The following is a 15,902-nucleotide window of genomic DNA, read 5'->3' as shown; positions in this document are numbered from 1 at the left end:
CCTACTTGAGAATGCTATTTTGAACAAAATAACAGTTTAGATCAACCACACTGTTTTTTGGATGCCGTTACAACATCATTCGTTCAATATTATTAAACAATCATTTGATACTAGGACAATATTACTAATTTTAACATTATTAATATAAACAAAAAACTATTTGTTAAAACGAAATTATGCTATTAAAGATACATTTTTCAATTGCCTAATAAATTTTATTTTCATACAGCGGGCGTTCTAACTATTAGCCACTCTATCAGCAGGGTAGTTTAAAATGTATGTATTGCTTAAAATATTCGTGTTCAATTACTTTCAGTTGCAAACATTATTTTTAGGAAATACTCCAATACTGTAGCACATGATATACAGAGTTATATATGATCACTAGGGAAATACGTGTGGCAACATATTATGTTGATGAATAAGGGGACATAAGCACATTTTTGCGTTTATCGTGCATATGCATATCCTAGTAGTCGGTCTAAGCTTAAAATAAACTTAAAACATCTTAATAACTAATCTTTGTTAGTTAAATTCCTTCTATACATATATAACTTGGTTGTGTTATTAGCAAATGACATTGAAACTTAGGATTAATATTGTTTGCTGCTTATAACTAATATGGCTACATATTTGTTTATTAGTAACTTTAATATTATATATTGTTACATAAAGGCATCAGAAAAGTTAATTCGTGGCATTCAAAAAAGTAGTTGCCATCGGTAATTTTATTGGGAATGTATATTTAAGTTTACCGCGAAAAGCTTAATTTTATAAAAATACATCTTGCAACGCTAACTCCTTAATTGTTCTAGACGTTATAATTTCGTTATTTATTGTATTTCCAAGCTCCTATTTTACGTACATACAAACTTTTTGACTACAATATTTTATGATACATAAATAGAAATAGAACGATTACAGAAATAATCAATTCCCGTCGTTTTAAATCCATGTTTAAATTAGGGTAAGCATTTTTATTATATTAATTATAAGATAAGGCTAACGACGACTTCATTTACGCAGCAACTCTATAAACTATTGTTTCTTAAATAATTTTAATATACAATTCCGGCTTAATCAAGTACATGTGCCAAATTAAAAAAAAAATGTCCAATTATTTCAGTTTTAGTAGATTTTTTTAAAAACACTTATTTATTACGTATTATAACCAAAAACAAATATGCGGAAAAGGCAAAAACATGAAAACGGTCAAGATATTTGGTTAGCTTATATAAAAAACATCTTGAATCATGATTGTTTGCGATATTTTTATTTATTTATTTTTGTTTAGTTTGTAAGTAATATATTAAAAGCTATAAATTATTATAATAGCAGAATTTTACATGAAGATTTTTTTATTGACTTTTTAATGTGTTACATTGAAAAATCATGATTATTTGTCAACACATACATACTGACCAATATGACAGATTACCTGTGGTCAGTGAAGTTATAAATAAAAAGTTTATATTTATTGGCATAATTGGAATTATGATTATGTATGTAAACTTAAAATATTTTTTAATAATTTACGGCATATAGCCTTTATAGGTAGAGCTTACAACAAAATCGCTAATTTCAAAAATGTTCACATTGTAGACTTTGTTATTTCTACAAATGTTCTAATAACATCATGTTTGCATGATTTAAGAAAATCAAATAAAAATGATGTTTTAATTTAAAAAATAGATTTACACCAGTCAATGCAGGGTTATTCAACCCTGAGTAACTCTTTTCTACGAAACCGATTGGAGTCTGTCCCGTTGCCTCAGCGCTTCGAGTTTGGGCATCAGTGGCCACTGCTTGTTGAAGAACTCCTCTAAAGGTGGCTCGGCCAGCATGGTAGCGAGGAACTGCTCCAGGGTTATGGACCATACTCCGTCGGATGAGGGCTCACTCTCCCTGGATGGGGAAGGTGGTCCTTGACGGCTCTCTTGGTCTGGGTCCGTGGTGTTGCCATTGGGGTCCACCTGTAAACAGTTTTATAGTATTTTTGGAAAATTCTATTTTAATTACATTTAAAAAAAAAATATGGCATTTTTGATCAGTAATCTAAAAAACTTTGAAACATTATTTAACTGGATGTTTTTTCGGAATATATCTAGGATTTTTGTAAATTTTGAAGCTCATCGACTTAGGCTGGTTCCACACCGATTAATGTAGACGGAAAGAAATAAACTAGGACACTGTCACATCACAAATGGACTGAAAGGGTTTACCCGTTAAATGCGCGTCTATTACACACATTGTAACTTTTTTAAATATGGAAAATCAATTTAAATATATACGTTATGTATTGTATACTGCACGTATATTGCTTGTTTTGATTAAGATTCAAAATGGCGTTATTTCTCTATTATCTTTGTTTTGTATCGCAAGTGAGTAAGAGACACAATCAAAACTGTTTTGTATTACATTTTTTATTGAGACAAGTGATAAATAACTGAATACTGACCACAAAACTGGGTTGTGCAGCTGCCGCTAAGTAGAGACTGTCTTGCGATATCTCGCGACCCAACTCTGGTCTATGGTTCAGTTCGCCAAGTTGCAACAGGATCGTACCTGCAGTACATAAAGTACAGTGTTAAAAATTATACATACAAGGTGGCATATATTATATAGGGTAATTTTTACAAGTAGGCCTGGGTCATAAATCTGAAACTATATGGATTGGCAAAAACATTAAAAGGAGTTACGTACGATTTAGAAGTTATATATACACTACACACCGCAAAGGTTTCAGCACCGGTCATACACGCGGTCCGGCACAGCACTTTTACTTACTTTATTTGGATGCTTGGTGGAGCAACTGAACTTAAAAAAAATATGTGAATTAATTAATTGTCGCACCCGTTAAAAGCGCGTTTTTGATACTAATACGAATTTAGTATGTTAAGCGTGCCAGAAAGGTGTGGATGATGTCGGATGTCGGGTCCGCCAGCGCGCACGACGGCCCCGCTTCACCCGCTAGCGCCCGGGCGGGCGAGTCTCGGCCGCACTCCGTCCGTCTGCCGGGCGTCAGCTGCACGCCGCTCGCGTTCGTCCGGCACACTCACCCGCGGCGGCCACGGCCTCGTACAGCAGCGCGGAGTGGTGTGCGAGGTGGTGCAGCGCAGCCAGCAGGCGCAGGAAGTGCGCGCGCGGCAGCGGCGGCGCGGCGCGCGGCGCGGCGGGCGAGCCCGGCGTGGACGCGCCGCCCGCCGGCAGCCCCGCCAGCGCGCACGCCCGCACGCACTCCGCCGCGCTCGCACCCGCTTGAGACCATTCTAGAAAATAATCGTTTTAATAATAATAATGCAATACAGACAAAACTACAATCAAACTTTTCTTATAATATAGGGGTAGCAGATAAGCATGCAGTCCACCTGATAGTAGGTGGCTACTGCCACCCATGGACATCTGAAATCTACCCCAGATAGGATATTCCTACCTGAGATCGGCCACAGATGCGCTGCTACCCCAGAGGACTAAGCTAGAACGCCTCGGAAAGTATGTATCTCTTACCACACCCTTCAAACCAGAACACAGCAGCACTTAGCACCGCTGTTATGAGGCAGAAATATTATAAGTGTGGCGGTCGTGCCACCGAAGTCAAACCAAACCTGTTATTAAATTACAATATTCTCACCTGATTGACTATACGCGCTGTCACTAGATTTGTCCATATTGTAGCTATCGTCCGCCTGCGTGGCAGAAGTGGCACCTGGCTCTGGAGTTGAAGAATTTTCCATACTCTCGAAGAACGACATAGCATCAGCCGCGACCTCTTCCCCGGTGTCGGTGAAGTGCGCGGGCCGGAGCTCGGTAGGGGAGAGTAGGGGTGGCGCGTGCGCACAGTATAACGCACGTAATCGCTGCGGGGCGTCGCCGCGCGCTGACAGCCCTATCGCCACGCTGAGCCCCCGAGCGGATACCAGACCATCGTCGTCGTTGTCCACTAGCTAGAAGCGTACAATTAATAAATTAATTCTGGCTGTTTTTGAACCTATTTTTTTCTATTATTATTATACTAACTGATAGATTACGTACACAATACACATTTAGCTGGCAAGACTAAAAGCATAAAATTTTGCACAAGGTTTCCTAAATACGAATTCAAAATTTATTTATTCAAATTATAAATTCTTGTAGCCTTATATAGGCCAAAATTTGACTTTGACTATAGGTATATTATTAGATTAATCTTCGATAAGACTTTGACGTAATATTTGTTGACAACTAAATAAATTAAAAAATCAAATTGAAACATTCACCTTAAACATCCTAGCTGCAATCGCCTCAGCATAATCCCCATTAGCCCAAGGAGAGAGTGCAGTGAACAAGGTCTTGAATTGTCCATAGTCTAATCTGTACGCTTCATAAGGGGCCTCGAGTCGCTCGCATGGCACCCGCTTCGCCCAGAGAAGTTCTTCCCTGATCACACTTAGTAACTCCTACAAAATAAATAAAACATAGTCTAACCAAGATCTTTTAAGATCATGCGTGCGGCTGTATGTATGTATTCATGTGTGTGTCTGTTTATTTGCGCGCGTGTGTACATATATGTATAAGAGCGCGTGCTTGCGTCTGAATGTATGTATTCATGTGTGTGTGTGTGTGTGTGTGTGTTTGTCAGCATGTAGATTTATTTAGCAAAACGTTAATTACTACTGTCTTACACACTATCTTATAGCTTATGCCCGTAAAAATACTATGAAATACCTGTAACTCATTAGGCTCGAGCAGCTTGTCCTGTTGCAAGGCTCTAAGCGTGTTCTTCTCGAGACTCTCTTCCAGTTGTCTGACCACCCTCAAGCGGTGCTTCAGACGCAAATGTTCTATATTCTCGCTGCTTACACTCGCACCGAACGATCGGTAGGACTGATAGACCAATTCTTGGACTTTTATGGTCTGTAAAATAAAAATACGAATTTTACCACCATTTTCTTTTAAATTTCTGTTAAAAAATGTGATGGACAATTGTACATTAACAACGTGTGGTGATTTTGGCAATTTTTGGACACCCCATTCCCGATTTTTGCAATGTCGAAGGAGTCGTTCCGACCCCCTCCTTTTCCCCCACCCTCCCTGGAATCTCACATGAGATAGTGCAAAATTCACATTCGAATTTAACCTATTCTTCTCGCAATTTTACATTGCTTCTTGCAGAAATGCAGTTTCATTTATTGCATCATTACATTATATCATTGCATTATAATGTTTAGTGCATCAACTTGTACATACCCTCTCAGCAGTCCTTGGTTCAGTGGACAGCGCCATCGCCTCCTCATTGTATATCCCCTCAAGGTAGTCGTTCAGCACTTGCATCGCTTGTCCGTCCTCCGAGCACTTGAGAAGCTTATCACGGTTTATGTCCAAAATTGTTAATGTTACCTGAGAAAAAAAGAAATCTAGGTTTTAATTTAGGTTATCACTTGACCCCTTGGACAATATGAATAACCTCGCCGGACTATATTTCCACCTCATAACAACAGTGTTAGTATGTAATGATATATTATAGAAGTGACAAGTAGGAGGAGACAACAGTAATATCTTCTGCAAAGTTATTAATCTGCTGCAGTCATCAAAATTAAATGGAATATAAAATCAGCTTTTTCTAAAATACAGTCAAGATAGGACAAATCTCACCTGAAAGATAACCTTAGCCCCATCATAGAAGAAGCAGTCCATCACGTTGACAGCACACTCGTACGGCATCACACTGATGAAGAGCGTCAGGAACCAGGATAGGGAGATCATCTTCATCATGCCCAGCTCGTTCAACTTCGCATGCAATTCCGGCAGGTGGGTCTTAGTCAGGTCTTCTAAGACGCCTTGGTCTACCTGTTGTAACAAGCGGTTCGGTAGAGTAACAACCATCTATTTATCTACTTATTTATTTATTTAATTAGAACCAGTTTACCACCAAAAAAATACTACAATATTTCTTAACATGGTCTCCATTAACAAGCCTGCCTAATTTATATACCTTGGTAGGAGACCCCTGTTATTGGATATGAGAAGTACAGTGAAATATGTAATTTGATTTATTTTATGAAGGTACCAAATGTTTGCCTGTTTTTTTTGCTATATAATGTAATAATCTTGGTTGTATATAAAGTATTGTTTGACGACAGCCAAAAATTAAAATAATATTACGAGAAAAAATTATAAAATAAGTGACTTAGGCTAGTGTCAACTACGTTCACATAAAAATCGCATTAAAATCGATTTTGCCGTTTCTAAATAAAAATATAAAGTACCGGTAATTAACTTATTAAAATTAACAGATAAAAAATAATAATTTACAAATAGAATGTATAAATACATACCAAAGCACCAACGACCCTTGTGTTGTAGTAATCAGGAAGTAGGGTCTCGCATATGGTCGCTAGTAGCCAGAAAGCCTGCTCTTCGGGACAGTAGATGAGCAACACGGAGGCCACTATGTTCATCGCTTGGCAGTACCCTATCGTCGGGTTCTTCAGTGCATACGCGCATAGTACGCGACGTAGTGCTGATATACCTGTGCAAATGTAAAAACAATATCAATCATTTGAAAATGGGTATAATTTATGGATTGTTGTTAATTTATTAGTGCTGAATACTGTTCCACAATTGGGCACGGGTAGTTTTTAAGAATAAGAAGTGTTTAGACTTCAAGCAAATATTATTACTTATTTATTTATTTTAAGGTTCACCAACACAAGAAGTTTATCCGTCCTTCATTTCTAACACATAATTTATTGGTCAATCGTGTTCTTGCAATTACAGGTGAACACAGCTTACATATTTATTCTCACAAAAAATCGTTATAATCATTACATAGGTACTACATAATTATTATTACTTAAAAAAGCTGAATAACAATATTATGATTAAAATTTTATTACATTATAATGAGAAAGTCCCAAATAAATTATCAGCTATCAAATTACATATTGTTACACAATCAAATCTTCTGGCACTTACCAACATCATTTTGAAAGGCTGGATGTTCAGGCAGGGACCTGTGGAGATCCCGTTCGATTTCATCATTAGCCTGGTTCTTCGAGGATAAGGCCTCGTTCACCAGTCTCTCGTACAAGCCCTTATTCTGGGCCTTTTGGAGTATGGACCCCGAGAACACGCTCCACAGTTCCCCCCGTAGAAACTCTGGTATGCCATGGACCACTAGTTCACTGCCAGCGGTCGTTTGGTACATGCTGACGCCTCGGCCGACCTCTGCCATATGGTCTTCCCATTGCTTTTCCTGCAATAATATATTATTACATAAGAAGTAAAAAATCTTATCAGATAAAAAATATGCAATGCAAGTTGCATTAAAAGAACTGTAAGATACGAGTACTTCTTAAAAGAGAAACTGTATGATTTCAACTGTAGTTACTATAAGAACTTTACATTAAAACTGAGTTAAAAGAGATTGGCAAATACAGTAAAAATAAATATGATGAAGGATTCAACAAATGTTGGTACTCACTGCATGTAATCTAATATTCTGTCATGAAGGAAGCACTTGACTTAAAAAAATTGATAGAAGTGCGCCAACCAGTATATTCTGATTATAGGTGAACAAAAAATATAAAGAAATTTTAATGACAACCATTTCCTATAAGAACAATTCTAAAAAGATATTTATATAAACCTACCTTCTTCTGCTGGATCTGTTTGATGGTGGAAGTTTGGTGTGTCCGAAACAGTGTCATCAGGGGTGGTTGTGGCGTCCATTCACCCTCTTCCGGCACCCTGGCGACCGCCTTCGATGCCTTCTCCCTATACATATCACTGTCCACTCACAATTTAGAAATGGTTTCAACTAGTAAATCATTGAATTTCAAACCATATTCCAAAATGCAGTAAGCACCCAAGATTTAGTAGTGGTTATAGGCCCATTCCTTTGTCAGCTATAGATACCAAAAATCCATCATCCTGATGTAATTTTGATAAAAATGAAATTAGTTAGAGGAATTTCCATTAGTATTAAGTATGCGAATAATATTTATTAATAAGCTATTATACCCAGTACCAGGGATGCAACTACGCGTAAATAAGTTTATTTTTCGTACTTATACTCGTACACATATATTCCTACAGGAAGAATAAGGATTATATTCAGTTTCTTATCATACCAGAACACAGATTAAACAAATAAATGAGACAGAAATAAGGGAAAAGTGAGGGTATGACACTGAAATGAATAGAGTACAATTTTCCCTACAATAAACACGAAGGATGTTGAGTTTATAGATTCATTTTGCTATCCTGGTACCATAAAATATTATGATATTTCATACAAATTCCACAATGCAACGATTATAACGTATGCATGTCTTAAAATGTTTTTATTACACCATATAACAACCGAGAATACAGTGGGTGATGTCACGCTAACGAATAATTAACAGGCGGATCACGTAAAACTCATCTGCATTACAGCTGTAACAAATTAGAGTAGTTAACATGTTAGTTGGATTTCAATAGAAGAGGCAAAAATATATGAAACATCATTTCATCTATATTGTCTACATTTTTTGTCGAAAACGGTTTGTTTGTTTGTTTGACTATACCAATGAAGGCTATATTCTTACAGCGTTAAAGATTACTATGTACAAATAAAACAACAACGTGAATGAGGAGTCATTCTCAGAATTTTGTCAAAAATTACTGTTATTACTATTTCAGTCCTAAAGTTGAAGAGTTGATTTTGTATCTAAAGGTGGTTTCATTCAATTAACGTTTCACTTTTTGCGGTGATTTAATTCGAATCCGATAAATTTCATACATTTTGTCCTGAGAAACTTTTCATTGTTATTGTGAATCAGTAAGTCAGTCATTCACAAATCATGCACATTTAGTAAAGTATAAATTGATCAGTTAGTTTTATAAGAAATCCAATAAGGTTATCTAATTTTTTAGAAGATCCATTCATTACACCAAAGCAAACCTGCAAACTTCAAATTAAAATAAACTGCAAGTATCCATATTATGCACTTGGTTAAATGTTAAAATCTTGGTTTACATGCACCCATATTGTTCCATCATACTCACTTAGGCAGCTTAGCGAGCAGCTCGGATATCTTATGCACGAGGAAGTCGCGGTCGGAGATGTTGCCGAAGAGGAAGCTGGTGTGGTGCGCGGTGGTGATGAGGATGCTGCCCGTATCCCCACCCCCCGCGCCACCAGCATCCGCGCGCTCCACTTGATGCACGTTGCGGAGCGGGATCGTTAAACGGACTAGGTGTGGCACCTGAAATGGTAATACATCAGTAATCAACCCCCTGTGTCAATGCTGGACACGGGTCTCGTTTCAGAATGGGAAAAAATATGCAATGGTCCACCGGGCTTGCCTAGTGTTACGTACAAGACGCCACATACTCTTATACAATTTTTTTAAGATCAGGTATGCAGGTTTCCTCACGATATTCCTCACGGTTACAGGAAGTGATAATTTATTACTCACATAACTTGAAAAAATCATAGATGCGTGCCTGGGATTCGAATCTCGGACACCTTCATCAATAGGCTGAGTTTCAACCACCAGGCTATCACTGCTTATAAAATATTTATTTTACCATAATCATTTAAGTAAATTTGAGGATTTTATCGATAGCACTAAACCCCGATAGCCATCAATTTGAAAAAAAAAACAATACGGTCGTCAAACAAAAAAGATGAAAATGTTAATTGTTTTGTCGCAACCTATTTATATAACAATGATGGCGATGACTTATATGTTATGAGGTGATTCTCTATCAACTTTTAGGGGAACTGGAAAACATAGAATAACTTTAGAATATACGTAAACTGAAAAGTATGCTGTTAATCTCCTCCAAAACCATACCCAAATATGTCTAATGTGAATCAAATTTCATACCACTAGGCTATCAATTTTACTTATACACGATTACAAAATAATTGTGAAATAGAGCATCTGTTTAGACGTGAGTCACGATAGGTATATTTGAGATATTCGCAGTAAAATATGTTTGTGCGGTATTGATGTATTGAACAATATCGGTCAGTCATTACGGGTCATCACGCGCGCAAATATACTAACAAGGTTACTTTGTTTATGTACTAAGCTTTATCTGGATTTGTTTTTGTTTTAAACATCGACTATGTTACTAATACTTATTCGAAAATTTGCTTTCGAAAAATAAATATTTTCTTAAATAAAGAATATCTGTTAGAACCCGTTAAGGGTATATATGTAACCCTGTATCGTGAATTCGTGTAAATATGGTAGAATAAAGGCCGAAAATAGTTAATTAATTGTCTATTCCCTAAAGAGCGTTATAGTAATAAACTGCTTTGGAGGTCACACTCAGCTATCGCACGATCGCGGTTGGTATCATTAAAGTAGTCGTTAAACCCTCTAAAACGCCTTTTGGGCGGTTCAAAAATAGAAACGATAGGCTTGCGACTAATCCGTAAGTTCTCCCATCAATTCGCATCGCATTATTATGGAGTATGTTATTGGTTATTAAATTGAATAAAATCTTTTATTTTTAATTCAAAATAGGTTCTTATCAAAGCAAGTTGTTAGAAACTCACCCGACTATCGAAGCAGATGAAATTCTGCGACAGAAACAATCTTCCCCAGTTGTGTTTCTTATTGTACGGAGTCCACAGCGTACATTCTTCAGTGCCGTCCAGTTTCTCGTACTGCGGTAGACGGAACCTCAGCGTGTACAGATTGGACTGTTTCCTCGCGTCTAAGTCACGCTTTAGGAACGACGGCTTCTTGGGAACGTTCTTGCTGAGTTTAGTCAGGAGGTCTTTGTCGATGTTGAAGCTTCCAGATTTATCGTCGATTAATCTATAAAGAATATACAGTATTTAGTAAAGCAGAATATGCTTAATAAAACACTCATATTGTATGATACAAAAACTTACACTAATGGAGTCACCATGAAATTTTGCTTAGAAGTTTATGAACTTTATAGCACAAATGAGCGCTAATAAGGGATATTTACATCAAGGAGTAAATATAGGAGATGGAAACATGCAGCTAAGTAAAGAGAGTAGCATATTAAAATGTCAACCCGTACTACATACTTATTATTATTAACTTTGTTATTGATTGTTAACTTACTGTTTCATAGCAATGTTAGCTAACTGCTGCATCAAGGCAAATGTCTCATTCTTCTTCAGGAACATGGTGAAGTAATGTTCTCCATCTCTCGTGACAATCTTGATTGAATCAGGGAACAGCAAACTGTTTGTTTTGGCAAGTTCTGTCACGTCAGCCCATCGGATTTTGATTGTGGTTTTTGTTCCAAAAATGAATGAGTAGAAGCACATGTAGTGCACTGAGAGATAGATCCATCCTTGACGGGGAAGCTTGCCCTTCCAGTAACTAAAAATAAGAGTAATTATAATTTTGTAGTGAACATGAATTACCATCTGCATCTGATATTCTGACTACAGTTTTTAGTTACACACATAATAGGAATTTGTAAATGATAAAGATGTGTCTAAAATAGTCATATTATATAATATTATTAAATAGAGATTAGTGAATTGTTTTTATTTGATCCCAATAGTTCACCAAGTACAATAGTAAGTCTTAACTACTACTTGAGTGTATAGGGGTGGCTCCAATGCTACATTTATTTCTTTGAGCCCTTTCTATATAGTCTTTTGTTTTAAAAATCCATAATAAGCCATTATATCTTTAACAGAAGTTAGTTATCTTATTATTTCCTTTTTTAAAGTTGCATTTGTATGCTGAGTACATAATAGTGAATAAAATGAACTTGTAGATAAATCTATGAATATTATTACAATATAACTTTATCTGAGAGAATTTTTAAACCTAAGTGCACTTAGTACATTGACGACAAACAATGACATGTGATAAGCTCTGTTAGTCATGTATAACAAAGTGGTTTAAAGCTTATCACTTGATACCTGCACTTTATGAATATCTATATTATCTAACTCTATCAGTTACCTGCACGAGTAGTAACAGACCAGCTTCTCATCTTTGGGCATATTGAATCTTTGGTGGAAATCATAATCAACATTTTTATATGTGATTGTATCTTCATCTGTAAACAAGAAAACATTTTTTTTTTGTTTTATTCGTTAAAAAAAACTAATATAAAATTTAATATCAAAATATAATTGGTTATATGTGTGTCAATGACACATACAACAACAATTTATGCACAACATAGGGAAATCTAGTGTGTGTCTATAAGTGTCGATAGTGCCTCACATATTAACTTATAAGTATACCAGTTTAGGAGATACACATTATTTATTTGGATATTTGCTATACAAATAGGAATTAAATTTATTACATTTTTAAATGTACATTTTTTATAAGACAATATTTAAGTATATAATTACAATATACCCTATTAATTAGATGTAATCAATATGACATCTATTAACTATGTATTATATCTATATATGTTTTACTAAGTAAATTATATAAAGCAAATATGTACTTAAACTTATAACTAATAACATTACATATTTACGATGAATATTTAAGTGCACCCAACCCCAATAAAAACAATCTTATCAGTATGCAACATTCTATTGAAGGTTTGTCCAACTGTCAGCATGGATGATGCAAAACTGAACTACATATACTATGAACTACATTATGAACTTCTTTATTATGTATTTCAGAATTCATTAAAATTGAAATCTCAGGAACACATGTACATTTCAGAAATAAATATTACTTGATTTACTTGTAAAATTATACTTTGTGAAAACAGACATGCTTAGAGCTTGATTATAATGTTATTTAAGATGTCTATAATTTACAAGTGGCTAACATAGTGTGCCAAACACATGTTATCCAAAGGAGAGAAACATCCCCATCAATAGCCATGACCTTGTATGACATGGAGAGTATTGAGGAGTTTGATCGTGATTAAATCATTGATGCTGTTCATTGGTGGCTATAAAGCAGAAGAATCTCCCAATTACTTCAATAATTCGAAAGTAAATGTTTATATGAAATATGTAGTACATAATTATATGATCTGGTAACGTAAGACTTCTTTTAATAGAAGAAAACAAAACACTGTTGCATACATTAAAAATTTTAAAGCAATATCTGCAACTAAAACAAACAAACCTTCCCACTTCACACTTCAACATTCAAAAGCCTAAAAAGAGAGTCCCCTAGAGATTTATAGGGAATAATAAACACAAGGGGCGTACGTCGCTCGACTGACTGCCCCCCCACGATACTCATATAAATTCATAACCCTGTGCTGAATGTTCACAAGAAACAGATTGCATAAATAACATATTAAAAAAAAAACAAACCTTCCGTCAAGTTTTCTTGCTCTGTAGCTATTATGGAATTTATTTTACAGCAGACAAACTCGGTTATCTCCTCCTCAGTGTCAAAGGAATGTAAAGTCGGGCTGACATTCTCAAACAGCCAACGCCAGTCTTGTCGTATCTCTTGTTCAGTTAGAGCTGTGGCTATCACTAGTACAAAATAGTATTATATTTAACATAGTTCATGGTGTATAATAAAATCAAAATAACTTTCTTTATTTTATTGTCAGTAAGACATTAACATTGCTGCTAACATAGATGAAAATGAAATAACTAAATTGACTCCTATTGTACCCTATTTCATAATAAGATAACCCTGTGAACTTGCTGCAATATATCAAATGAAAGCTCAAATTTGATTGGTTTACACTGCAAACTGGTGGGTATGACCCTTGTTCACTTAATTTGTGTAAGATAATACCATAAACCATATCTTCAATTAGGAATCAACTTACTTCTGCCATCTATTTTTTAAAACCTAAAGAAACTGGATAATATTTTATTAACTAAAATATATTAATTTCAGAAACATCAGATGGTTACAGACAGCATTAATAAAGTAAAGAGCAGATAATATTAAGTCTAGTTAAGGTCACTATAAAAAAAAAAATCATAGTACCATAATAAATTTCTGAGTTCGGAGTTTGATGCAATATTCTGTAGGGCGCCGGTTTTGTGTCTCGTACGCTGTCGAGAGTCCCGACGAGTAAAGACGAGAGCCCTTTCGATTTTCCGTGCCCCTTTCGTCTTTGTAGCACGAAATACAACGTTACTTCGTCACTGTCCCTATAGAATAAACATTAGGCACATACATTACTTTATGAATAAAACAACAATTTAAGCGTTTGCGTATGGAAGATAAGAAACAAATAAATAGTCAAATTACCACAGCGCAGTCTTGATAAACACCTCCTGAGGTTTGATCCACATCTTAAATTTTTACACTAATAATGTTCTCATTAACTGCTGACTCGCTCAGGGAAAGTGTTCAACATTTTTGGGATTTCGGGACTTTTTTACCAATAACAAAACAATGAAAAGGTGTAAGTAAGCACTGCAATCAGATCAACTTTTGAAATTGACAATTTGACAGTAAAAGTCAAAGACGTCATAGGTGTATGTCAGATGTCATTCTCTAACGTCATAATATATTATGAGCATAGATTATATTAAACATTAAAGGCCCACGCATACAAAAGCGTTTAGCAGTGCGAACTGAGACAACGTGTTGCACAGCATGCCTTTACCAAGATCATTTCTCAACGCAAATACTTCTCGGTTCATCTGCGGCTATGGGCATAACTTTTGGGCATACAAAATCATAATTTTTCAGTTGAAAGCAGAAATCTTTATCACAAAAAACGTTGCGCTACAATCCGCAGCATTTTTTTAAGCGTGTCAGCTTTAATAGGGATCTTTCACAACAAAGCTTAATTTGAAGGAGGATATATTTAATGTCTAGAAAAGTTTATTGCGTTGAAATGGTTCAAAATCATTAAATTAGGTTACGTAAGTGTAGTACAAAAAATGCGCCAAAATGTTACGATTTATTTTAGACCCGAATAGTAGAGGTTCTGTATATTATTGTCCACTGCTCTAAAATTTCATACCCTTTTGCCACACTATCTTCAAAATAGTTCAAGAGTTTTCAAACTGTTACTTTTCGGTTTTGTATCATGTCTTTCATTTATGATCACTAATAATAACAAAACCAGTTTGTTTTAAAATTATTGTTGACAACCCAATCAGGATGTTCGTGTCATGAAGAAGGTTAAATTATTGGTTTGTATTTTAAACATTAAATTTAATGTTAAGGAAAAGAAGAATTCTCATTTTAAGGACTTTATTGACAACAATGGGACTCAATTTAAGAAAGGAAAATAAATTATATAGCTATAATAGTAATAATAATAATCAGTAACAGTTTTAATTTAATGAGGTCTATTGAAATTCAACCTATAGAGATCTCAAAATTAATGATGTTGCTCCTTTTCTGCAATTCGTCTTTGTGTTTCAGCCCAATTTTTAACATTTGCATCAGAGTTTGCCAAGGCATGTATTTTGCTAATGAAGTACAGGGAGACGACGCATGAAAGTGGATAATACATCCAAATGTTATTATTTTTCATATAATAAAAATATGGGAATTGAGCCATTTTTGCTGAAAATGTATATGGATACTTCATATGTCGTCCAGATTTTCTGAAAAAATAAAGAGATTAGTACAAGAAAATCTTATCTTACTTTGCTACAATATTATTTTCAAAATACTAGTTAGGTATATTAGAACGATAGCGATTATTGCTGGTATATTGCTTTTCTGGTATAATTTAAGAAGGCGGCATACATGACTTTTACATATATATTAAAATAGAAAACGTAATACAATGTAAATATTTTTATTTACCCAGCAATGATTCCAGCTTCTCTCAAAGCATTTTCCATTTGAGTGTATAAAGCTTGAAGTTGCTTAGGAAAAACCATCCTGGATCTTTTTGAATAACGTAAAATTTCTGATAAACTATAGAATGATAATGCTCAAATAATGGTGTAGGTGAATCAAATTTAATAAACCGTCAAATATTCTTACTTTTTTATAACTACC

The 15,902-nt window shown here is 35.2% G+C and overlaps 1 protein-coding gene across 1 annotated transcript; it reads right to left on the bottom strand.

Moving 5' to 3' along the window:
* Positions 1–1,389: 1,389 nt before the first annotated feature.
* Positions 1,390–14,394, bottom strand: Tbc1d8-9 (TBC1 domain family member 8/9). The gene is made up of 18 exons (XM_073087317.1): positions 14,184–14,394; positions 13,917–14,083; positions 13,280–13,447; positions 11,940–12,036; positions 11,079–11,342; positions 10,538–10,802; positions 9,031–9,230; positions 7,632–7,755; positions 6,955–7,234; positions 6,315–6,508; positions 5,632–5,826; positions 5,227–5,376; positions 4,705–4,893; positions 4,257–4,436; positions 3,632–3,944; positions 3,060–3,269; positions 2,459–2,565; positions 1,390–1,973 (listed from the first exon to the last, which is right to left on the bottom strand). The coding sequence occupies exons 1-18, from the start codon at positions 14,225–14,227 to the stop codon at positions 1,740–1,742; spliced, it is 3,381 nt and encodes a 1,126-aa protein (XP_072943418.1). The 5' UTR covers positions 14,228–14,394; the 3' UTR covers positions 1,390–1,739.
* Positions 14,395–15,902: the final 1,508 nt, after the last annotated feature.

The sequence above is a fragment of the Epargyreus clarus genome, unplaced genomic scaffold (assembly GCF_041222505.1).
Source record: "Epargyreus clarus isolate Ecla_fem2 unplaced genomic scaffold, WU_Ecla_fem_2.2 ptg000026l, whole genome shotgun sequence".
NCBI classification, from domain to species: domain Eukaryota; kingdom Metazoa; phylum Arthropoda; class Insecta; order Lepidoptera; family Hesperiidae; genus Epargyreus; species Epargyreus clarus.
Note: the sequence above shows the minus strand (reverse complement) of the source record. Positions and strands in the feature narration are given on the sequence as shown.